The sequence below is a fragment of the Halichoerus grypus genome, chromosome 14 (assembly GCF_964656455.1).
Source record: "Halichoerus grypus chromosome 14, mHalGry1.hap1.1, whole genome shotgun sequence".
NCBI lineage: Eukaryota > Metazoa > Chordata > Mammalia > Carnivora > Phocidae > Halichoerus > Halichoerus grypus.
In genome coordinates, this window is record NC_135725.1 from 86,841,748 (window position 1) to 86,865,786 (window position 24,039).

A 24,039-nucleotide genomic window follows, 5' to 3' on the forward strand; every position below is an offset into this window, starting at 1 on the left:
TGTACTTGGAACTCAGTAACAAGGAAATGAGATGAACAGTGTCTGTCCCTCATCTCTGTGCTGATTAACTGAGATTGTGCCCAGCAGGACCTAAGTACCTATGTGTCTGTCACTCGGAGGTGCCCTTAATTGGCCCAAAGCAACGGGCCTAGCAATGTGGCAGAGAAGGAGCCCCCCCCCAGCGGCCCCTGCCCACATGCTCCCGCACAGGTCAAGATGCAGAAGGGTGAGCGCCAGATGGCCAAGAGGTTCCTGGAGGAGCGCAAGGAAGAGCTGGAGGAGGTGGCCCACGAGCTGGCCGAGACCGAGCATGAGAACACGGTGCTGAGACACAACATCGAGCGCATCAAGGAGGAGAAGGACTTCACCGTGTAAGGCGGCCCCGCCCCACAGTGTGCTCCTCCCGCCCGGCCGCCGCAGGCCCTGGGAACGGCAAGCGACGGAGGCAGGCCCCGGGCGCCGTCCCCGGGTCACAGTGCACCCAGGCTTACGGCTGGTCACCAGCCACAGGCTAGTTACTGGTTCACGCTGTGAGGGAGGACAAGGACCCCACAGGGTGCAGTGGGGGCAGGGAAGCTTTTCTGGAACAAGCGACGTTTAAGGAGAGCCCTGCAGGGTGGTTAGAAGATAGGCAGTAGGTGCTGGGGAAGAAGGCGTGTGGGATCACGAGTGAAAGCCCCAAGGGAGGAGTTTGCGACTGGGAATTGGAAAGTGGGCCATAGTGAGGAGACGGGTGGGCAGAGGGCAGGGGTGCCATGGAGGTTGGCAGGGGCCATTCTTAGCAGTCGCTTTGAGGAGTTTGCATTGAGGGGCCACGGAAGGGTTTTCAAAGCGGGGAGTGGTGGGGCCAGACGTGGCTCCAGGGTGAAGAATGCATGGGACGGCTCAAAAGCGGGTCTGAAGGTGGTGGTTACGAGACTGGCGAAGGCTGGGGACAGAGGTGATGCTAAGTGGCTGAGAGGCAAGCAGGGCCACGGATGGCATAATGTCAGCTGAGATGAAGGCCCTGCTCTGGTGCCCAGGTGGCCTTCTAGGAGCCCTCCCTCCCCCTCCCCCACTGTTCCCTGACCAGGGGATGAGCCTCGCAGGGCATTGTGAGGCGAGCCTCAGAGCTCTGAGCGGGCCGGGGCCTGGGAGGGCTCACAGAGCACTATTCTCTCTGGCCCCAGGCTTCAGAAGAAACACCTCCAGCAGGAGAAGGAGTGCCTCATGTCCAAGCTGGTAGAAGCTGAAATGGATGGGGCTGCTGCTGCCAAGCAAGTCATGGCCTTGAAGGATACTATCGGGAAGCTGAAGACGGTAGGTGGCAGGCAGAACCACCCAGCCCTGGGACTGGGCCCAGAGGCAGGCAAGTTGCAAGCTAGGGAGGGGTCTTTACGCAGTCATCAGGCTGACTTTATGACATCTCCAGGCCAGGGGAGGGCACACTTAACTCCTCAGCCCCCACCCCCACTCTCACTTCCAGGGCCTGATCCTCGAGGATGACCTCTGGTGGCCAGGGTCTCTGAGGAGACCTCATCATGGGTCTCCTGGGATCACAGTGAGTCAAGGCCTAAGTCTGATTCCTGCAAGTGTCAGCCACAGTTTGATTCCTGCGAGTTATCAGCCACCAGGTGTCGTCCTCTTCCTCTTCCTCCAGGAAGCCTGCCCTAACTGCACTTGCCTACCCTGAGCTCCCCAGCCCTTCTCCCCACTTGTTGCTCTCAGCTGACTCAGCTCCTGCCCCCATCCTTCCAGGTTCATCTCCTCTGGGAAGCCTGCCTTTGACCCCTGTGGTCCTGTACACGCCAAGGGCTTCTTACTGGGCCTCCTGGCACCAGCACCTCTTAAGAGGGGTCTGCCTCTGCCGCCTCCTCCCTTCTCCCCGTGTACCTTGTAAGACTGCCTGCTGTCTTCCAGGAGAAACAAATGACCTGCACGGACATCAACACGCTAACGAGGCAGAAGGAACTTCTCCTGCAGAAGCTGAGCACATTTGAAGAGACCAACCGCACCCTCCGAGACCTGCTGAGGGAACAGCACTGCAAAGAGGTGAGCTCCTGGCCTCTGCAGGCCCGTCTGCTCTGAGCCTCAGTTCTTGTCTGTGACAAAAAGGTACTCTCCGTGCCCGACCTCAGAGGGCCGTAGAAAGATGTGACCAGTCTTCCCGTGAGGTGCTGGTCACCCGGCAGAGGGTGCTGCCTTCATTGTTGAAGCTGGGGCTGGTGGCGCGGGAAGGAGCTGAGGCGTCAGGGGGAGGCCCGGCCCTTGGTTAAACAGAGGATGGCTTGGGGCTGGCAGATGCCAACTGTAGGGTAGCGCTTTGTTTTCTTAAAAGATGGGTTCCTAATGATATTCTGTATTAGCAAATGATTCTGGAAAGACCAACGGTATAAATAGCTGTCTCCCTGTCGGGCTCAAACCAGAGACCATAGTATGGTGTTTTGTTTTTTGTTTTTTTAGCATTGTCAACTTCTTGTTTGGATTTTTAAAAAATTAGTATTTAATATTTTTATTTAATTGCTTCTCGGCTTTTTGGCTAAATTCAAGTGTAGTATCTGTTCTTGTCAGTTTAATATTTTTATTCACTTAATGTTTTTTAAAAGCATTTATTTATTTATTTATTTGAGAGAGAGAGAGAGAGAGAGGCAGAGCACAGAGGGAGAGGGAGAAGCAGACTCCCTACTGAGCAGGGAGCCCAACACAGGGCTCGATCCCAGGACCCTGAGATCATGACCTGAGCTGAAGGCAGACGCTTAACTGACTGAGCCACCCAGGCGCCCCTATTTAATTTTTTTTTAAGTGGGCTCCACACCTGACGTGGGGCTCAAACTCAAAACGATCAAGAGTCACACGCTCTACCAATGGAGCCAGCCAAGCGCCCCCAGAAATTAGTATTTAAATAAGTACTATAAAACCGTGTGCGCCCCAGCCAGCTTTTCAAACAAAATCTTATCCAGGTAGTTAAATCCCTCTTGTGTCTCCTTTGGTGATAAGCTTATCAGAGGGATCTTTTATCTTCAATCTGATCATCTTTATCACTTACGTATACATGACATAATACAAATTTTACGTAAATGGTATGGTTCCATGCGTATTATTCTGAGTTTTCTTTTTTCACTCAATATATTTTTTTCAAAGATTTATTTATTTGAGAGAGGGAGAGAGAGGGAGAGAGCAAGCAGGGGGAGGGACAGAAGGAGAGGGAGAGAGAATCCCAAGCAGACTCCCCGTTGAGCAGGGCCCTATGCGGAGCTCGATCTCAGGACCCTGAGATCATGACCTGAGCCAAAACCAAGAATCAGACGCTTAACTGACAGAGTCACCCAGGCGCCCCCACTCAATATTTTTGAGATTCATCCACTTTTATCCCTGAGGCCTAAGGTAGTTAATTTTCACCGCTATGTTCCATTTTAATGACTACCACAATGACTACCTTTCTTCTGTTGATGGAAACATATTTTCAGTTTGCTTTTACAAGCTGTGTTATTTTGGGTCTTCATGTACACTATCCTGGTATACTCAAGAGTTTCTAGAATATATTTCTATCAGTTTTATTAGTTACAGCTAAATTACTCTCTTAAAATCATTAATACCTGTTTAATGTCTGGCTCAGTGTTCTTGGGTGGGCAATTTTTAACCTCTCTCGGTCTCAGTTTTCCCACCTGTAAAATGGGAATAGCATCTTCCACATGGCGTCATGTGAGGACATGGATGAGGGAGTGTCATACTGCTTAGCACCCAGTAGGTGTTTGGTGTGTGGTAGGTGGTAGGTGCTGCTGCTGTTTGTCCTGGGACCGTGGCCCCCCAAAACCTCTTCTACGCACTTTTTTCCGTTTTGACCCCTTAGCTTCTACTGTCCTGGAATCCTAGAATCTCCCATTGGAGATGAAGGGTCAGCCAATTTGGACTCCCACCCACAGCAGGTGCTCCATGTTTAGTCCAGGTTCTCATTTCCTCCTGCCCATGTGGCACTTGGGACGGGACCCCTCACCTCGGTGCTTGCTAGGGACACTCAGTGGAGTCAGTTGGCTTAGGGCCCAGCTCTGCCATTTCCAGCTCTGTGATCTTGTGCAGCTCACCTCACTTCTCCCAGCCTCGATCTCCTCTTAAAAATGGGGGTGGTGGTAGTACATGGCTCCTTAGAATGGGGGATTTGGTGAGACTGTGTTAATTTGTGTAGTGTCCCCTTGGAAGCTCAGAAGACATGGCATAAAGGGCAGTGGGAGCCCCATCAGGCCTAAGCTTTCATCCTGTGTTTGCCTCCCTGTTGCTGGAGAAACCACACTGCTGGCTTCTCACCGCTCCCTGCCTTGTCCTGGCTTGTGAAGGGAACCTGTGAGCCTGAGAGGGAAAGGGAGGGCGAGCCCCCCTCTAGGGAAGAATACAGAAGGTTCACAGACACAGCCTGTTGGGAAGATGGGCAAGGGGAGCAGCAGTTGGGGGAAGAGGGAACTCAATGGCTGATAAACATATGAGTAGTTAGAAAAATGCAAGCTAAAACAGCAGGCGTCTTGCTGGCAAAGACTGGCCTGCCGCCCAGGGCCCTCCTGTCCTGCCTGTGGCCATGCACATCCAGGCAGGCATTTTGTAGGTCATTTCAGCTCACAAACCTGGCCCGGTCATTCCTCCTCTTGGTATCAACCCTATAAACACACTTATTCGGGCCCAGCCCAGCACCGTACATTGCCACAATGTTCGCTGTTGTGCAACCTGATGATGAACAGCCCCATTGCCCAGAGGCTATGCATGGGGAGAGGTTAAAAATGTAGTGTCATGCTGGAGAAAAGGCAGATTAGTGGTTGCTGGGGGCTGGGGGAGGGGGACAAAGAGATTACTTCAACAGGTACGGGCTTTCCTGTGGGATGATGAAAATGTTCTGGAATTAGCGAGTAGTGATGGTTGCAGAACATGGTGAACGTACTATATATGCCACTGAATTTTACACTTAAAAATGGTAAAAATGGCAAGGTTTATGTTTTGTTTTTTAAGATTTTATTTATTTGAGAGAGAGAACGTGCAAGCACAAGTTGTGGGGGGGGGAAGGGCAGAGGGAGAGGCAGACTCCCTGCTGAGCAGGGAGCCCAATGTGGGGCTCAATCCCAGGAACCTGAGCTGAAGGCAGAAGCTTAACGACTGAGCCACCCAGGCGCCCCTGGCAAGGTTTATGTTATGAATGTTTAACCACAATTAAATTAATAATGCAATATGCCAAAAACCATTGAGTTGTGCATTTTAAATGGGTGATTTGTGATGGTATCTGAATTTTCATCTCAATAAAGGTGTTTTTTTTTTTTTAAGATTTTATTTATTTTTTTGTCAGAGAGAGAGAGAGAGAGAGAGAGAACAAGCAGGGGGAGCAGCCGGCAGAGGGAAAAGCAGGCTCCCTGCAAGGAGCCCGATGCAGGGCTCGATCCCAGAACCCCGGGACCATGACCCGAGCCGAAGGTAGCCGCTTAACGACTGAGCCACCCAGGCGTCCCTGTTTGTTTGTTTTTAAAGATTTTATTTATTTATTTATTTATTTATTTATTTGACAGACACACAGTGAGAGAGGGAACACAAGCAGGGGGAGAGGCGGAGAGGGAGAAGCAGGCTTCCTGCTGAGCAGGGAGCTCGATGCCGGGCTTGATCCTAGGACCCTGGGATCATGACCTGAGCCGACGGCAGACGCTTAGTGACTGAGCCACCCAGGCGCCCCGGTTTGTTTGTTTGTTTTTGTTTTTTAAAGATTTTATTCATTCATTCACTTACTTGTTTTTTAAGATTTTATTTATTTATTTGACAAGAGATAGCGAGAGCAGGAACACAAGCAGGGGGAGTGGGAGTGGGAGAGGGAGAAGCAGGCTTCCTGCCGAGCAGGGAGCCCAATGCGGGGCTCGATCCCAGGACCCTGGGACCATGACCCAAGCTGAAGGCAGACGCTTAATGACTGAGCCACCCAGGCGCCCCGAGGTTTTTTTAAATTTTTAAGTAATCTCAAGAGTCATTCACTCCACCCCCTGAGCCAGCCAGGTGCTTCTCAATTAAGCTGTTTTTAAAAAATAAAGTAATCCGGGGGTGCCTGGGTGGCTCAGTTGGTTAAGCATCTGCCTTTGGCTCAGGTCAGGGTCCCGGGGTCCTGGGATCGAGCCCCGCATCGGGCTCCCTGCTCAGCGAAGAGCCTGCTTCTCCGTCTCCCTCTGCCTGCTGCTCTACCTACTTGTGCTCTCTATCTCTCTGTCAAATAAATAAATAAAATCTTTAAAAAAAAAAAAAAAAGCTTAAGAAAAAAAATCAAGTAGTCGGGGCGCCTGCGTGGCTTAGTCAATTGAACATCTGCCTTTAGCATGGTCCTGACCAAGCCCTGCGTCAGGCTCCCCACTCGGCGGGGAGTTTGCTTCTCCCTCTGCCCTTCACCCTGCTTGTGCTCGCTCTTTCTCACAAATAAATAAATAAAATCTTAAAAAAAAAATTTAAAAATCAAGTAGTAGTAGCACAAAAATATAATATGTTAACCGTTTTGGTAAAACCACCCATAGATCCTTCCCCCCCCCCCAGGCCCCAAAAGATACTGTTTCTCTAGGTGTAGCTATATATAAATGCATAGAGAAAGGGTGGGCAGGACATTCATCAAACTAAACAGTGGAATGGGGTTTGGAGGTGGATGAGGGGACTTTAGCATTACTGGTTCACTGAATATTTTATAATGAGATTGCAATTTATTTATGACTCTTATAATTGGAAATACAAATTTTGGAAAAAGGAGAGAATCCAGAAGGGATGTAGACATCTGGGTTCATTGCTTAACCACTTGGCTCTCGCTGTGCCTTCCCTTGAAGGATTCGGAAAAGCTGATGGAGCAACAAGGAGCACTACTCAAACGGCTGGCGGAGGCGGACTCCGAGAAAGCGGTAACACAGCGCCCCCTGCCGGCTCTAGTGGTTTACAGGCGACAGTACACAGAGCGGCTGGCCCAGTGCCGCCGCGCCGGCGCCTCGCTCTGACGTTTGTTTGGGTCTTAATATCATGATCTATAAGATGGGCCGATGTCCCCTATCCTGCCTGCTCCACTGGGTTTGTCTAGTTGATCACTTGGGAGCTTGAACACAACATGAGGGATATTGCCGCTGCTGCTGGGTTTATTAACTATCAGAGTCTGTTACTTGAATTGCCTTATTTGGATTATGGATTAAAAGCCATCAAAAGGTTCAGACTTTTTACTCAGCAATTCCAGTTCTAGGAGTCTCTCTCAAGGCAGCACACTCCAAAGTCTGGTTCATGGAACCCTAAGTTCCTCACGATGTTAATGGGTGCCAGAAACAAAAGAAGGGAGTGATGCGCTGCCAGATAAATTGGGAAATGACTGGCTGGCCTGTACAAAAAGTTCACTGGGTTAACTCCAAAACCTTTTGGAGCACTTGAGGTATTAATGCCCACGTGAGTCTCCAAGAGAGAAGGACGATGGAGGCCATGTTTCCCAAGGTGTGGCCCTTGGCTCTTAGTGCCTCTCCGAATACCACAGTGGGAGATTTGGCAATGAAGGGGATAATGCCTAAATGTGTATCCCCAGCTTGAAAGGCTAGGAATCAAATCATGATACACCAGTAAATTGAAACTTTAAGCTGCTGTTTCAAAAGAAGTAGAAGATATAATCACATTACGGTAAATGTTGTGGGATTGTACGTATGGAACAACATACGCGTAAGACTTTTTAATGTGTTTTAACAGTGGTTCTTTTGGCTGGGGGACTATGGGGATTCTTTTTTTTTATTATGGGGATTCTTTAGCATTTTTTTGTTTTTCATTGTTTTCCACAGCTAACATTATTTTATTTATTTTTAACATTTATTTACTGGAGAGAGCGAGAGTGCATGCGTGAGTTGGAGGAGGGGCAGAGGGAGAGAATCTTGAAGCCGACACCCCGCTGAGTGCGGAGCCTGCTGAGGGGCTCAGTTTCACAACCGTGAGGTCATGACCTGAGCTGAAAGCAAGAGTCAGGCACTTAACTGAGTCACCCAGGCACCCCTATTTATTTATTTTTTAATTATTATTATTTTTTAAGTAGTCTCCATGGCATGGAGCCCAACACGGGGCTTGAACTCACGACCCTGAGATTAAGACCTGAGCTGAAATCAGGAGTCGGACACTTAACCGACTGAGCCACCCAGGCGCCCCTCACATTATTTTAAATTGCAAGATCAATACCTGTCTGTCATCTTAAATATTTAATACAGATGTTGGGTGCTTCCTGTCAGGATCTCTGTGACATGGGCTGGTGTATTCTGGACCTTGGGCCCTGGTGGCCAGGCACTCACAGGAGTGGCTGTCCCCCCCCGGGCCCGGCTTCTTTGCCCTTTCCCGGGAGTTCATGACCGTGTGTGTTCTCTCTAGCGCCTGCTGTTACTCCTGCAAGACAAAGACAAGGAGGTAGAAGAGCTACTCCAGGAAATACAATGTGAGAAGGTACCATCCCTGACAGTTCCTCCTTACGAGCTAGTAGAGCTTCATGTGTAGAGTGTGCACTGGAACTGGAAACATGCGTTCACATGCTGGCTCTGTCGCTTTGTCCATCTCCCCAAAGGCTCAAGCAAAGACAGCGTCCGAGCTTTCTAAATCCATGGAGTCCATGCGTGGGCATTTGCAGGCGCAGCTCCGGTGCAAAGAGGCAGAGAACAGTCGCCTGTGCATGCAGATCAAGGTACCTGCCTGCGCTGCAGGTGGGGAAGGAGGGGCCGGGGCATGGCAGTCCCAGGGCGGTGAGCCACACTCAGGAAGGCTTTGCCCCGATGGTTTATGGGGTGCTTGCTGCCAATGCCCTCCTGCTTCAGAGAGACTCTGGGACAGTGGCAAGAGCAGTGGACCCTGGAGGCCCTGGGTGCCCTTCCCTGCAGTGACCGGGTTTGGTGCCTTGACCCAGAGCCAATCACTTAATCCCTTAGGCCCTCGGGTCTTGTAACTCCCCCCTGGGGAGGGAGTGGTCTCAAATGCTGCTTGCTCGGGCGAGCCAGGGACCCTCTGAGGTCACGGCTCTGCTGAGTGACTGAGAGATACTTCGGACCACAGTACTGGGAGTTGAAGGAAGAATTCGAGAAGAGAGTTCTGTCCTAACATTCAGACCCAGTGGGTTCAGCGATCTGGAGAAGTGCCATGGGGCGCTGGGAATGGCCCCTGTCCCTGGCCTGCATTTGGAGAGCTCTGAGCCCCCACACAGTTGGTGACCCATTTTCTTTCTCCCTCTTCCTCACCCCTTCTTTCTGCTGGTCCCCTTTCCCCTCTCTCCTCTTCACTCTTGTCTCTCTCCACCCCCCCCCACCTGCTTTTGGCCCTCCCCTCCCAGAACCTGGAGCGCAGTGGGAACCAGCACAAGGCAGAAGTGGAGGCCATCATGGAGCAGTTGAAGGAATTAAAGCAAAAGGGAGACCGAGACAAAGAAACCTTAAAGAAGGCCATCCGAGCCCAGAAGGAACGAGCTGAGAAGAGTGAGGAGTATGCTGAGCAGCTGCACGTGCAACTTGCTGACAAGGTGGGGGGGCCTTCCCTGAGGGCGGCCGGGGGTGAGGCTGGCAGGGCTGGCTAGGCTGTGATCAGAGGGATGCTGATGGTGGAAAGGGTGACTGTGCTGGGGGGAGGGGAGGCAGTGGGTGAGTAAAGGGGTAAAAGGGTGAAAGCAGGGTGGGCGGCTGGCTGGAGACGCTGGAGGGGACAGTTGAGCCTGCGTCAATATCGTACGTGGGAGTGGTGGTTAAGGAAGGACGTGCAAGTAAAGCGCATGTGTGATTGCTGGAAATCTAGAAGCTACAGCTGGGTTCGGTCACCCTTGGTGCTGTCTGGAAAGGGACTGTGGGGGTGAGGAACCATCCAGGGTGAGCCCAGCACCCAGCTCCCTCGGCCTCAGCGCTGTCACCGGGTTGACGGGCCCTGTTGTCCCATGTTCCCAGGATCTTTATGTTGCTGAAGCTTTATCCACTCTGGAATCATGGAGGAGCCGCTACAATCAAGTTGTGAAAGACAAGGGAGACCTCGAGCTGGAAATTATCGTCCTGAACGAGTACGTGTGTTAGGAGAGGGCGTGTGGGCTGAGGGAGGGAAGCGGGTGCACAGGTGGAAGGGGCCTGGCAACGTGAGGTGGGGCCCAGCGCCCTCATGGCTGCTGTGTGGTCTTGCCCGTCAGGGGCTGCACTGTGGAGGGGCCCGGCTTCTCTGCTCACAGAGGGCTGGGAGCTGCTGGAAATGGCCCTCTCTTCTCTCTGTTGTCTGCCCGGTGATAGCAGCTGTTTTGCCCAGCATTCGGTAGGTCAGAGTAGGGGGCAAAAGTGGTCTCAAGTGGTAGGGGACTGAACTCATACCTTTCTCGCCACTGGGGACCAGTGACCATTCAGACATTCTCAGTGTCACCTATAATCATGTATTCATTCATCTGAAAAATATTTATTGAGCATCTGCTCTATCCCAGGCTGTGTGCTGGCCTTTAGGGTCACCACAGAGACAAGACGGATGCATTCCCTGCCCTCATGGAGTGAGCCCTGTGCTCTAGTAGAAAACACCAGGCTACAGAGACCCGGACTCCCAGGGTTCTGGACCGGTCACAGGGTTGCTAGCTGAGGAGGTGTCTTTTGCTGGATTCAACTCAATTTAGCAAACGTTCGGAGAACCTGCTATGTGTCGGGCCCTCTGCCAGGTGCTACCTTCCCAGGGTTCTCTGGTAGGAGAAAACAGATAATGAGGGTAGAAGGGTACATGGTACAGAGGAGAGGGATTGGGGAAGAGAGGCTCTGAGGAGGGAAGTCTCAACTGGGTTTCTAAGGGTGAGGAGGAATTTGCCGGCTAAACCAACATGATGTGTTTGCTTGGGCCTACTCTGTGCTTAGCACGTATTTGCTGAATGAACCGTAACTGATCATTCCTGAGAGCACACACTATGTCAAGGTTCTGTTTCGGGCCTGTGGTCAAGATAAGCATCTGCGAGCCCGGATGCTGCTGTGAGGCCGCGGTCTCTGTTGCTGGACTACAGCCTGCTGAGTGACGGGGGGAGGGGAAGGGGGTCAGGGCACGGGAGCACATGATTTCTTTCCCTTTGTGCTGTATGCATTCACACGCGTGAACAAGGGAGAAGGATGTCTGGGGGTGTCCTTGACCACCCAGCCTGGGAGTTCTGTCCTAACTTGAAGACCTGCTGGGCTAAGAGATCCAAGGGGGATCATGGAGAGTTGGGAAGAGACCCCATCTCTGGTTCTTGTCTTCAGGGCGTGTCTTGGCTTCATGGGAGGATCAGAACACAGAAGGCTTCTGGAAGGGGGGGTATGGGAGACAAATCCAAAGGCTGATAGAAGAGAAGGGGGTATGTGGGAACGCGCCAGGGCAGAGCGGGGCAGTGGAGTGGAGTGGGGAATGGGGAGCAGACAGGACACCAAGAGGTGGCCCTGGGGAGGAACACTTGGCCCCACTCCACACAAAGACCTGGCTTCTCAGAACCCATGTAAGGCTTCTCTTTGCTTTCTGTCTGCAACATTCTAGCCGGGTGACAGATCTCGTAAACCAACAACAAACGTTGGAGGAGAAGATGCGGGAAGATCGGGACAGCCTGGTGGAGAGATTACACCGGCAGACAGCCGAGTATTCCGCGTTCAAGCTAGAGAACGAGAGGCTGAAGGTCTGTAGTGAGAGTGGGCCCCTGATGGGGCACTCTGGATGGCCCCCAGAAATGACTCAGGGGTCTTCAGAGGGCCTGGAGGCAGCGACATGATTAGGAGGGCATGTGCTGGAGTCAGAAAGGCCTGGATTCGGGGTGCCTGGGTGGTTCAGCCAGTTAGGAGTCTGCCTTCAGCTCAGGTCATGATCTTGGGGTCCTGGGATCGAGCCCAACATCAGGCTCTCTGCTCAGCAGTGAGTCTGCTTCTCCTTCTCCCTCTCAAGTAAATAAAATCTTAAAAAAAAAAAAAAAAAAGAAAGGCCTGGATCAAGTTCTGACCGCCTTTCACTAGCTGCAGGCCCTAGGCTAGACGGTTTATCCTTTGTCACTGTGGTTTCTTGGAGGAAAGGAGGCTCTGATGAGAACGTGGTAATGTGTGTGAGACACTTAACATGAACACCCAGCCCGTGTGCGTGCAACACACCCGACTAGAGGTGGACACTGACTCCTGGGGGGCTGTTGCTCTCTTGATGTGCATCCATTCTCCCTAACCTCCCAACCTCCCGATAGTGAGTAGTTGTCTCTACTTTATAGAATAAAGAAACAGGCTTAGAGAGGGGTCACGTTTGTTGCCAAGATTTTGCCCCGAAGTGTTGGCATTAAGATTTGAAGCCAGTCTCGTTCTGGGAGCCTGACCACTTGCTCCACACCCTCCCAGCACAGTAGAGGCAGAGGCACTGAGTCAAGGTTCATGTTTCAGAGCCAGGTCGGATCTTTTTAATGATCTGGACAGTCAAGTCTAGGTTTGTGTATTTTTTAAAGATTTTATTTTTAAGGGGCGCCTGGGTGGCTCAGTTGGTTAAGCGTCTGCCTTCAGCTCAGGTCATGATCCTGGAGTCCTGGGATCGAGCCCCACATTGGGCTCCCTGCTCGGCGGGGAGCCTGCTTCTCTCTCTGCCTGCCACTCCCCCTGCTTATGTTCTCTCTCTCTCTCTGTCAAATAAATAAAATCTTCAAAAAAAATTATTTTTAAGTAATTTCTACACCCAACGTGGGACTTGAACTCACAACCCTGAGCTCAAGAGTCACATGCTCTACTGACTGAGTCAGCCAGGCACCCCTAGGTTTATTTTTTTTACTGCTTTATTTAAGTATGACATATGGAAAGGTACACCATTCTAGACTTTTCACAAAGTGAACACGTTTTATCCATCATCCACCCTGATCCAAACCTTACTAGCATCCCAGTGACCTCACCCGCTTACAAACACCTGTGCAAAGGTGACTGTCCTCCTGACTTCAGTCAGCACAGATCAGCTTGCCTGTTTTTGAATTCCGTGCCTGGCTTTCATTCAGCGTTCTGTCTGTAAACGATCCATGCTGTGTGGCAGGTCTCAAGGTCCGTGCTGTCCGGTCTGCCGCTGTAGGATCACACCCTGCTACATTTATCTCTCCTCTCAATGGACATTTGACTTGTACAGTATCTCCATACATCTTCGGGTGCACCTATTTGGGGTATTTTTATAAGTTAAATACCTTGAGGTAGAATTGCAGGTCATTAGATGGTGAGCATAAATTCAGCTTTGGTAGATGTTGCCATAGAATAAGGCAGTTATACAAAGTTACACTGCCATCAGGGGTTTGGGAGAGGTAACAGTTGCTCCATGTCTCCTGGGGGACCCTTGGTATTGTCAGTCCTTACTGGAGGCATTCTGGCGGGAGGGGCGGCCCCTCATTTGTTGTAGTGAGGTTGCTGGGAAATGAAAGGCGGCCTCCACGTCTAACAGGTGGTTAGGGGATTAGTTACAGTATGGGTGTCTGTGGCACGTAATACAGTGTGGCCATTCAAAATGATGTTTGTAGAAGTATATTGTCTTAGATGATGTTCTCCAGGAAAAGTTTAAAACATTACAAAAATGTGATATAGAAGTGATGGTCTTTGTGAACTGTAGATACATATTTTTCCAGGTTTTTCCCCCCAATACTAATATAGATATTCAAACACATACACATCCATTATTCTTTTTTTTTTTTATTAAAAGATTTTATTTATTCATTTGAGACACAGAGATACAGAGAGAGAGAGAGAGAAAGCATGAGTGGGGAGAGAGGCAGAGGGAGAGGGAGAAGCAGGCTCCTCGCTGAGCCAGGAGCCCGATGTGGGGCTCGATCCCAGGACCCTGGGATCATGACCTGAGCTGAAGGCAGACGCTTAACCATCTGAGCCACCCAGGTGCCCCCACATCCATTATTCTGCAGCTTGCTTTTCTCATTCACCCATATCTCATGGATATCTTTTTAGGTCAGGTTATTGTTTTGCTTTGTTTTGGTTTTGGTTTTTAGCTTTATCTCTTTCAAATGACTGCAAATTGTTTTATTGAGATACCATGATTTCTTTTGTCCCATCTACTAAGGTGAACATTTAAGTTGTAGAAGGACATTTGTTGACTTGAGAAGTAGGTAAGGTAATTAATTGTTACTTGCAAAAGCATGTTGCAAAGCAGTAAATACAATATAATCCTATTCCTGTTGAAAAAAAAGTAAAGTATCTACTCAGCTACAGACAGCCATAAAGCAAGGCATCAGATTGGTTTTCCTTGGTGTTACCTCCATTTTCTTTTTCTTTTTTTCTTTTAAAGATTTTATTTATTTATTTGACAGAGAGAGAGAGAGACAGCGAGAGAGGGAACACAAGCAGGGGCAGTGGGAGAGGGAGAAGCAGGCTTCCCACTGATCAGGAAGCCTGATGCGAGGCTCGATCCCAGGACCCTGGGATCATGTCCTGAGCTGAAGGCAGACGCTTAACAACTGAGCCACCTAGGCGCCCCTTACCTCCATTTTCTTTTTTTTATTACCTCCATTTTCTTTAATGATTATGTATTGCTTTTGTAGTAAGGACAAGAAAGCATAAGAGTTGCTTACTTACATCTACAGTTGACCCTTGACACACGGGTTTGAATGGTGTGAGTCCACTTGTATGTGGATTTTTTTTTTATAAATACAGTTTAGTACTGTAAATGTATTTTTTTATGATTTTCCTAACATATTCTTTGCTTTAGCTTACTTTATTGTAAGAGTACAGTATATAATACATATAGCATACAAAATATGTGTTAATCAACTATATATGTTATTGGTAAGGCTTCTGGTCAACAGTAGGTTGTTAGTAGTTAAGTTCTGAGGGATTCAAAAGTTATAGGTGCATTTTCGATTGTGTGGGAGGTTGGTGGCCCTAAGCCCTCCATTCATTGTTCCAGGGTCAACTCTATTCACTTGAGTTGCCCTGGCACCCGTCTGAGGAAAACTGCTAGTGTGGGTTTGAGTAGGTGGGGCTTCCCTTGGCTGGCCCCTCGGAGTGAGAGGTGAGGGTGGGATTGCCGCCTGCTTTGGGAACCTTCTTGTGGGTTACTCACTAGCCGCCCCCTCCAGGCTAGCTTCGCCCCGATGGAGGACAAGCTCAATCAGGCGCACATCGAGGTACAGCAGCTGAAGGCGTCAGTTAAGAACTATGAAGGGATGATTGACAACTATAAAAGTCAGGTAGGCGGCTGCCCGGGACGTTGACCTCTCCCAGGAAGGGTTGGCTGTAAAGGTGTTTTTCACCGAAACTCTGCCCAATCCTCTGCTGGCCCCCAGGTGATGAAGACCAGATTGGAGGCTGATGAAGTGGCTGCCCAGCTGGAACGCTGTGACAAAGAGAACAAGATCCTTAAAGATGAGATGAACAAAGAGATTGAAGCGGTACTGCTCCCCTTCCTTGCTTTCTTCCGCCACCCAATCCCATGTCTGTCCCCCTTGGTTGCCTGTGAGTCTCCCAGATTTGGACCAGAAAGATTGACGAGTTTTCTCATTGCTGGGCTGGTCCACAGTACCGTGCACGTGTGCTCTCTCTCTCTCTCTCTCTCTCTCTCTGCTGCTTTATTCCTTTTCCTCCTGGTTTTTTCTTTCTTCAGTTTCCTTAAAATAATCTCTCCTCCTTAGAGCATCAAAGTGGATTCAAATGCTCAGATCTGCCAGGTCTTAGAAGTTGCCTATTTCGTTCTGCTCAACCCAAAGATGTGCCTCCCCTCCCCTTCCCCTTTTCCCCAGAGAGCCTTATTCTAGAGATAAAGGGATCATCTTAATATTAACCTAGGAGAAGGGCTGAGTCCAGGCCCAGCCACTAATCTGTTACATAGCCTTAGGCAAGTCCTTGCCCCATCCAGTCCTCAGCCTCCTTGTTAACAGAGGGATGGACTAAATCCGAGAGCTCTGACCTTCTCCTCTGACCTGTAGCATTAGGATTGCCTTTCTAGGGGCATTGGAGTTAGACTGGACCTTAATCCTGGCTCTGTCAGTTTCTAGCTGAGCAACCTTAGGGAAATGACTTTGCTCCTATGATCCTTAGAGCCCTTGTATTGGGACAACAGCCCCCACTTTATAGGTCGTTGTATGAATTAATTGAGAGAGCCCTTAGCACGGGGGCTAGGGGCCTGGTGTTTGCTATGTGATTGCCATTGTTGATTAATGACTAAAGGAGTGGCAGGCTCAAGGGCTATTTGGGGTCAAGTGTGTCCCTCAGAGAACAGCTGGAGGGGAGGCCTGTGGGGAGGGCAGGCCACATTCCTGCCTGTGGTTCTCACAGGACCCTTTTCCGGGGACTGAGGGCGGCCCTGCCCTAACTCCAAAGGACTCTGCCTGGCCCCACCAGCAGCCGGGCCCTTCCCAATGGTGGGCTTTTCTCTCCCACTCCAGGCCCGTAGGCAGTTCCAGTCCCAGCTGGCTGACCTGCAGCAGCTGCCCGACATCCTCAAGATCACGGAGGCTAAGCTGGCAGAGTGCCAAGACCAGCTGCAGGGCTATGAGAGGAAGAACATTGACCTCACAGCCATCATATCAGACCTGCGCAGCCGGGTAAGGGACTGGCAGAAAGGGTCCCACGAACTGGCGCGAGCAGGGTCCCGCTTACCAAGATGAGCTGCACACCCCCCCCAAGGGAGGACCACTTCCTTTTTCTTGGCTGCCGCTTTCTGAAAGGAGTGAGCTATCATCAGTGCTGTGAAATAAAAGTCTGGTGTGCCAAATGCCTTGTGTTTGCACAAAGTGATTGTAGTCATAGGAGCCGCCACTGTCCTGTGTTGCCCGCCCCCCGGTGCTCCAAGTCTCCACCGCTCTGCGGCTGCGCTCGGCCCCCGGGGAGACACCCAGCCCTCCGAGTGCTCTCTCCCAACTTTCTCTTGCTTTAGCTGCCTTTCCCTACTCTTAGCTCCATTGCCTGAGGTTCTGACCCCAGAAAGGGCTCCCTTCCTCCCGGAAGCAGTCTGCCTCTGGGTTACTGGAATCGTGCCGACGGTGTAAGAAACTATGTGCCTCTCATCTGCCGTGGGACCGTGGGCGAGGCCCTGCCCTTCTCCTGCCCTGCTACCTTGTAGTAATAAAAGTAGCTGTCGTTTCTTGAGCACAGACTTTGTGCTCCAGTATTGTCTCACGTAATTCTCCCAGGAACGTTAAGATGTAGATACTATTTTCCCCCATTTTCCAGAAGGCAGCCCAAGGCATAGGGGCATAATTTCCTGAGGTCACAGAGCTGATACTTAATGAACAGGGTTTGGAACCCAGCCAGCTCCATCTGCTTCCCAAGCCCGTGTTCTCAGTCCTCTTAAGTTGCCTGCCCTCTCTTGAACCTGAGCATTCTGAGGGCCTTTCGAGCCTGATATCTGAGGCTTCTGCATACAGCAGCCCTCTGGATCACCTCTCAAACTCGCCAGCCTGAAAGACTTGCTGGGTTTCCTGTTGCCTTGCGTGCACTTGTCCCCATTCAGTGGGAGAATGAAATCAGCGGTGCCAACAATGTAACTGGTAAAGCGCCGTGGCACGTCGTGTGGGCCAGTTAAACCCACCATCTGCTTCCGCCCTCTCATGTCTGCCCCGGATCCCATTGAGTGGCTTCTCCTGATCAAGAAAGCATCACCGTGGTTCATCGGGATCAAACCTGGCTTCTCTTCGTATGGGGAAAGCCTTCACGGGAGTTGGGCCTAACCTGTCCCTCCTCTCCTCTCTCCTCCAGGTTGTGCGTTGAGACTTGGATGCCTGCTGAGGGCAGCGTGTCCCTCTCCTGGGTGTGGATGACAGGTCCTAGGGGGAAGGGAGGGCTGCACTGGGAAGTTCCTTCATAAACAGGTCTGTGTTCCTGTCATTTTAGATCGAACATCAGGGGGACAAGCTGGAGATGGCAAGAGAGAAACATCAGGCTTCCCAGAAGGAAAATAAACAGCTGAGTCTGAAGGTGGATGAACTGGAGAGGTTAGAGGCACTTGGTCTCATCTCTGTCCTCTTCCTAGGACCTGAGACTTTCAGCCACTTAGCTGCTTTGGGCTTAGTGTGCAGAAGTGTTTGAGGGACTCAAGGCCCTGGAAGGTACAGGGCAGACCTCAGAGGAAAAGCTGCTTCCATTGCAGTGGTAAGCATTGTGGGAGAGAGGAAGGCAGTCTCCTGACCGGGGGATGCTCCAGAACAGTGTGGTCACGTTCAGACCTCCCACAGGCTCCACCGACCAAAAAGGCACACTTCACCCAGCAAACCAGCAGGACCAGTATGCGGCTATTGCGGGGGGCATCCCCCCCTTCACAATTTGCTCTTTGTTTCTGACCCTCCTTCCCCAAGACCTTTCTGATCTGGTGGTTCTGTTACATACGGACTGTTGGAGGTAGTCAGTGGAAGAGTACAGCTTTTAGAATCAGAAGCCCTGGCCTTGGGTCTCAGCTTGGCCACTTGTATTGTGATCTTGAGCAAGTCCTTGAACCCTTTTGAACCTCTGTTTACTCATCTTGAGAAGGGGATCAAGGGAGGATAAGAATCTAGCTCATGAGGTTATTGTAAGTCTTCCATGAGGCCTTCCTCAAAGGCCTTAACACATTTGTTGCTATTATCCCCCCCTTTTTTTTTTAAGTATACTCCATGCCCAACATGGGGCTTGAACTCACGACCCTGAGATCAAGAGTTGCACGCTCTACCGACTGAGTCAGCCAGGCGCCCCTACTATTATCCCCATTTTAAATATGAGGAAACTGAGCATGGAGAAAGGTAAAGTGACTTGCCCAAGGTGACACAGCTGGTATCTGGCAAAGCTGTGACGTAGGCCCCTGACTCTCCTCTGGAGCTTTTAAGCATCTGTAAAATGAGGGCTGGAGCCTTAGTTTCAGAGCTGAAAGGCCTGGAGCCCTGGGATGCCATGACTGCCCAGGTGGCTCATGCAGCCTGCATGCTGGGACTTGGGCAAGCAGGTCTCCTGGGCTCTGCCACCGCTCTGCTCTGCTGGCCTCCAGTGTGCAGCTGGACTTAGCAGGACTTACAGAGCTTTCAACTGGAAGATATTCTGGAAGTGCACTGGGGACCATGTGTGCATATCGGAATGGTCACCGCAGCCCGTGGTGGCTCATATCCGCGCTAGAGCGGTCCAGCTGAAGTCCCTTTGCTGAGGGGGCAGCCGTGAACAGAAGCCGAGGGCATGGGTTTTGGTGACGGACCAGCCAGCTGCGTTGACCTCAGGCCAGTGACTTTAGCTCTCAGTGCCTCAGTTTCTTCATCTGTAGAGTGGGGATAATGGTGACCCGGGTTTTTGTTGTTGTTTTGTTGTTTTGTTTTGTTTTACAGGTGGCAATTTTATCTGTCCTCTATAAATTCTTTTAAGGTTAAAATTTTAATTATAAAGGAATACATTTTAATCTTATTCTAGAAACTTCCTTCTCTCCTAACCATTCCCCACATGCATAAGCAACAAATTAATTGCATTTGTGAAACATTGTATAACTTCTAAATTTTAAGTTCAGTACAAGGTGCTGTGTTTTGTGTGCTAACAGGCACACTCAGTCTGCCTGCCCTGCCCGCCCACTCTTCACACAGCCCTCTAACCGGCTGTCTGGGCTGCTCAGCTCCCTGCCGTCTTGCTGATCAGCAGGTTTCTTTGGTTTATTCCTGTGGTTCCTTGGAGACTCTTGGCGTGATGAGAGCCCCCGTCCAGGGGTGACTGGCAGCCCCCTGGCGGGGTGGAACAGGACAGGTAGGGGTATGAGCAGGATCTGATTAAGTGCTTTCACCTAGGAAACTGGAGGCAACCAGCGCCCAGAATATCGAGTTCCTACAGGTGATTGCCAAGAGGGAGGAGGCAATCCATCAGTCCCAGCTGCGGCTAGAGGAGAAAACACGGGAGTGTGGGACCCTGGCCAGGCAGTTGGAGAGCGCCATTGAAGATGCTAGGAGGCAGGTCAGTCTCGATTCCATTACTAACTCTACGACCTTGGGCAAATCACCTGACCTCTCAGCTTATTTCCCCATCTAAAAAATGGGCACACAGTAGTGGCACCTGCCTCATGAATTCGTTGTAAGGATCAAATGAGCAATTACTATAGAGGATTTGGCCCTTTATTCATGATGGCTTATTCAATTGCAGCCTGTGTGGGACTCAGCCAGGTTTACCAGAGCTCAGGTGATGACTCATGGAGTGTGGGGAAGGGGCAGGTGAAGTGGGCTGCAGAAGTCCTGTAGTTAGCTCCTGCCCCGAGGCTCCTGGGAGCCGTCCACAACGATGTGCAAGGGCCGTCCGTGAGACCGGAGCGGGAGTGGCCCGGGCTTCTCTGCCTGGCGTTGCCCAGGTGAGGTAAGCCAGCCACACCTCTGTGCCTTCTGGGCAGGTGGAACAAACCAAGGAGCACGCAGTCTCCAAGGAGCGAGCTGCTCAGAGCAAAATCCTGGACCTTGAGACCCAGCTGAGCAGGACCAAAACTGAACTCAGCCAGCTGCGGCGGAGCCGGGACGATGTGAGTCGGGCTGGAGGGTAGGGGGCAGAAGAGAAGGGAGTGGATTGAGATTTTAGCTTCCTGGGGCCTGCAGGGCAAGGTGTTTTTATGAATATGATACGGTTTTATTTTTCTCAAATCACTTTCCCATCCCTTAAGGATATTCCAGGCAGATCCCTTTTTTTCTTAACCGCTTGGTTAAGGTATCATTTACATACCGTAAAAGTCACTCATTTAAACTGTACGATTCAGTGGTTTTTATTATATTCACAGAGGTGTGCCATTATCATCACAAGCTGAGTTTAGAATATTTTCAGAAAGGGGCGCCTGGGTGGCTCAGTCGTTAAGCGTCTGCCTTCGGCTCAGGTCATGATCCCAGGGTCCTGGGATCAAGCCCCACATCGGGTTCCCTGCTCAGCGGGAAGCCTGCTTCTCCCTCTCCCACTCCCCCTGCTTGTGTTCCCTCTCTTGCTGTGTCCTCTCTGTCAAATAAATAAATAAAATCTTTAAAAAAAAAAATTTTTTTTTCAGAAAGAAACCCCATAGCCATCAGCAGTCCCTCCCATTCCCCCGCTGTCAGCCCCTGGCAACCACTGATCAAGTCTCTAGGGATCTGTGTGTTCTGGACATTTCACACACTTGGCCCGTACTCTCGTTCTCCCTCCTAGGCTGACCGTCGCTACCACAGCCGGCTCCAGGACCTCAAAGATCGCCTGGAGCAGTCAGAGAGCACCAATCGCAGCATGCAGAACTACGTCCAGTTCCTCAAGTCATCCTATGCCAATGTGTTCGGGGACAGTCCCTACACTAGCTACCTGACCAGCTCTCCCATCCGCTCCCGATCTCCTCCTGCCTAAGGCTGCCGGTCTTGGGCCAGGAGCCCGGATTGATGCCATGGGAACCGCAGAAGGGCCAAGCCATAGCTGGAAAGCCTCTTGCTTTCCTCTCTCTTCCACTGATGGAAGTGTGTTCAGGCAGGATCTTGTCTGAGCTACTGGCCCCAGAAAAGTCCCTAAAGCAACGAGGGGGTGGGGTGGGGGGGACAGGAACGACTTAGTTTTCTCTTTCTCCCCTCTGACAGAGTCACCTGATGGAAATTAATTACCTTGACACGCCATAAATCTACTAATCTTAGGGTACCAGATTTTAACTCACCATGACTTTGCTCCTTCCTTCCCAGAGAAAATGATCTGGACTTTTTCTTCCAGTTCCCTCACAGCCCTCCTCTTTTGAGGAATCTCTCCCTTGGGTTTTCTCTTCCCTGAACCAGCAGGATCTATTAGCCCAAGGTCCTCACCACCCCTCCTGGGCTGTGAGCATGTTCATTTGCTGTTTTCTGTCATGGGTACGGTGTTTGCCCCAACGCCTCCCTCCCACGCCCGGAGGAAACCTCATGTTCGAGTGTCCTTGAGGCCACCTGTCCCCAAGCACTTCACAACAGACACTGCAAGGCCCGTGTCCAGTGGCCTCTTCAAAGTGTAATCCCAATCTCACTGATTTTTGTTTCTCTTTGCCAGGTTTCTATCTATGGAATGCATTTATTCTGGAAATATGTGTGTTGTTTTACAAGAAGCTTTTATAATCAATATTTAAGGCTCCATTGGATGATTTCCTTTACCCACCCCTTCCCTTTTCTAAAAACGATGAAGGAAAATGCTGCAGGAGAGCCAGTAAACAAGTACTTGGTGCCTGGGACATGAGGCTTCCCATTTCATTTTGGCCCAGGTTGGTTCTTCCTTCCTTGTGCACCTTCTTCACATCATAATCCTGTGAGATGACTGGAGAACACACTTTGTAAGGCACTGCTCAGTGTCAGGCGGGATGGATAGGATGGAGGAAGACAGGATGTGTATATATTACTATTTTTAAAATGTTAGTTGGTTTCTTTTTCTTTTTATAAAGATCTTATTTTGGGGGGTGCCTAGGTGGCTCACTCGGTTAAGTGTCTGCCTTCAGCTGGGTCATGATCCCAGGGTCCTGGGATCGAGCCCGACGTCGGGCTCTCTGCTCAGTGGGGAGCCTGCTTCTCCCTCTCCCTCTGCCTGCTTGTGCTCTCTCTCTCTCTCTCTCAAATAAATAAATCTTAAAAAAATAAAGATCTTATTTTTAAAAAATTTTTTAAAGATTTTAAGTAATCTGTACACCCAACATGGGGCTTGAACTCACACCCTGAGATCAAGAGTTGCATGCCCTGCTGATTGAGCCAGCAAGGTGCCCCTAAATATCTTATTTTTAAATAATCTGTACACTCAACATGGGGCTTGAACTCACAACCCTGAGATCAAGAGTTGCATGCTCTACCAGCTGAGCCAGCTAGGTGCCCCGTTAGTTGGTTTCTGAATGACAAGATTATGGGCTATTTTTGTGCTCTTCACATTTTCCTGTATTTAAAAGAAAGAACAACACATTCCTTAGAGGGTGAATGAATGGGGTACTGTGCTGAACCCTAACCTTTCTGTTTTAGCTGTTATTGGCCTTCTGGGTGATTCAATCTTGTCCTCTCTATCTACTCTAACCCAAGGACAATGAACTCCAGAGAATTCCCCTATGTCCTCAAAAACAATGGGCCCACACAGTCATCTAGATTCAGAAAATCTCCTTCCCACCTCAAATTTTTGGACATCTGCAGTTTCCAGCTTTTAATTTTGCCAAGGGAGTTCATTTGAAAAACAAGCACCAGCTACCAGTGCCACAATTCGAAGCCTGTTTTCATAGCTTAATGATAAACTGACTAGAACTTACAATGTATGAGAGATCTTCCACGAAAGAACAGTTGGGGGCAGCCCTCTTGGGTCCCCTCCCTCTTCGGGAGCTTTGTACTATCACTCAATAAACTTTACTTTGCTGCCCACCAAAAAAAAAAAAAAAAAAAGTACAGTTGGCAAGCTTACACCAGTGTGGTACATATCTGCACAACTCATTTGTATTTTTGTAAAACTAATGAAAAATTCCTCCTGCAGGGCACTGCTATTTACAACGCTGGTGGGAAACACCTCTTTTGGAGTCTATTGCTGGGACTCTCTCAACGATGTTCTATTTTTCTTTGTAAAGTATTTTATTACAAACAGTCCAGAGAGTTTGTAAAAAAAAAAAAAAAAAAGAAAATGAAAATGTTTGTATCACTTCAAACTCCAGAGGGTGTTTCCTTTCTACCTCGAACTGAGGTCCTATGAAATGGGCAAAAGAATTGCCAAAGCTATGAAGTCCCAGTTAAAGCTGGTTCCCAGCAATGGTGAATCTTATCCGATGTATTGAGCTAGGATTCACGTACCATAAAATTCACCCTTTTAAAGTGTATAATTCAGTCATTTTCAGTATATTCACAAAGTTATGCAACTATAAACTTTATCCGGTTCTAGAACATTTTCATCACCCAAAATGAAGCCCATACCAGTTAGCAGCCACTCCCCCTTTCCCCTCCCCACAGCCCCTGGAAGTCACTAACGAAGTCTCTAAGGATATGTTTGTTATTCTGGACATTTAACAAAAATGAAATCATACAATATTGTGACCAGTGCTTTCACTTAGAATAATGTTTTCCAAGATTCATCCGTGTTGTAGCATGCATTGTACTTCATTTTATGGCCAAATAATACTCCATTGTATGAATACACCCTATTTTATTTACTCATCAGTTGATGGACATTTGTGTTTACACTTTTTAGCCACTATGAG

General features: G+C 49.8%; 1 protein-coding gene and 1 pseudogene across 7 annotated transcripts in view; both read left to right on the forward strand.

The window, feature by feature from the left end:
• Nucleotides 1-22,460, forward strand: part of ODF2 (outer dense fiber of sperm tails 2) — a 32,802-nt gene extending 10,342 nt beyond the window's left edge. For all 7 annotated transcript variants that reach the window (XM_036117650.2, XM_036117658.2, XM_036117668.2 and 4 more), the window contains 16 exons: nucleotides 211-371; nucleotides 1,170-1,299; nucleotides 1,900-2,031; nucleotides 6,801-6,872; nucleotides 8,353-8,424; nucleotides 8,543-8,659; nucleotides 9,299-9,484; nucleotides 9,900-10,009; nucleotides 11,476-11,611; nucleotides 15,020-15,130; nucleotides 15,227-15,331; nucleotides 16,325-16,483; nucleotides 17,772-17,872; nucleotides 19,670-19,832; nucleotides 20,260-20,385; nucleotides 21,033-22,460. In XM_036117650.2, the coding sequence (XP_035973543.1) occupies nucleotides 211-371; nucleotides 1,170-1,299; nucleotides 1,900-2,031; nucleotides 6,801-6,872; nucleotides 8,353-8,424; nucleotides 8,543-8,659; nucleotides 9,299-9,484; nucleotides 9,900-10,009; nucleotides 11,476-11,611; nucleotides 15,020-15,130; nucleotides 15,227-15,331; nucleotides 16,325-16,483; nucleotides 17,772-17,872; nucleotides 19,670-19,832; nucleotides 20,260-20,385; nucleotides 21,033-21,221 (2,070 nt within the window). In that variant the 3' untranslated portion in view covers nucleotides 21,222-22,460. The remainder of the gene's footprint in view (nucleotides 1-210; nucleotides 372-1,169; nucleotides 1,300-1,899; nucleotides 2,032-6,800; nucleotides 6,873-8,352; nucleotides 8,425-8,542; nucleotides 8,660-9,298; nucleotides 9,485-9,899; nucleotides 10,010-11,475; nucleotides 11,612-15,019; nucleotides 15,131-15,226; nucleotides 15,332-16,324; nucleotides 16,484-17,771; nucleotides 17,873-19,669; nucleotides 19,833-20,259; nucleotides 20,386-21,032) is intronic.
• Nucleotides 2,499-2,663, forward strand: LOC118551876 (U2 spliceosomal RNA; annotated as a pseudogene).
• Nucleotides 22,461-24,039: the final 1,579 nt, after the last annotated feature.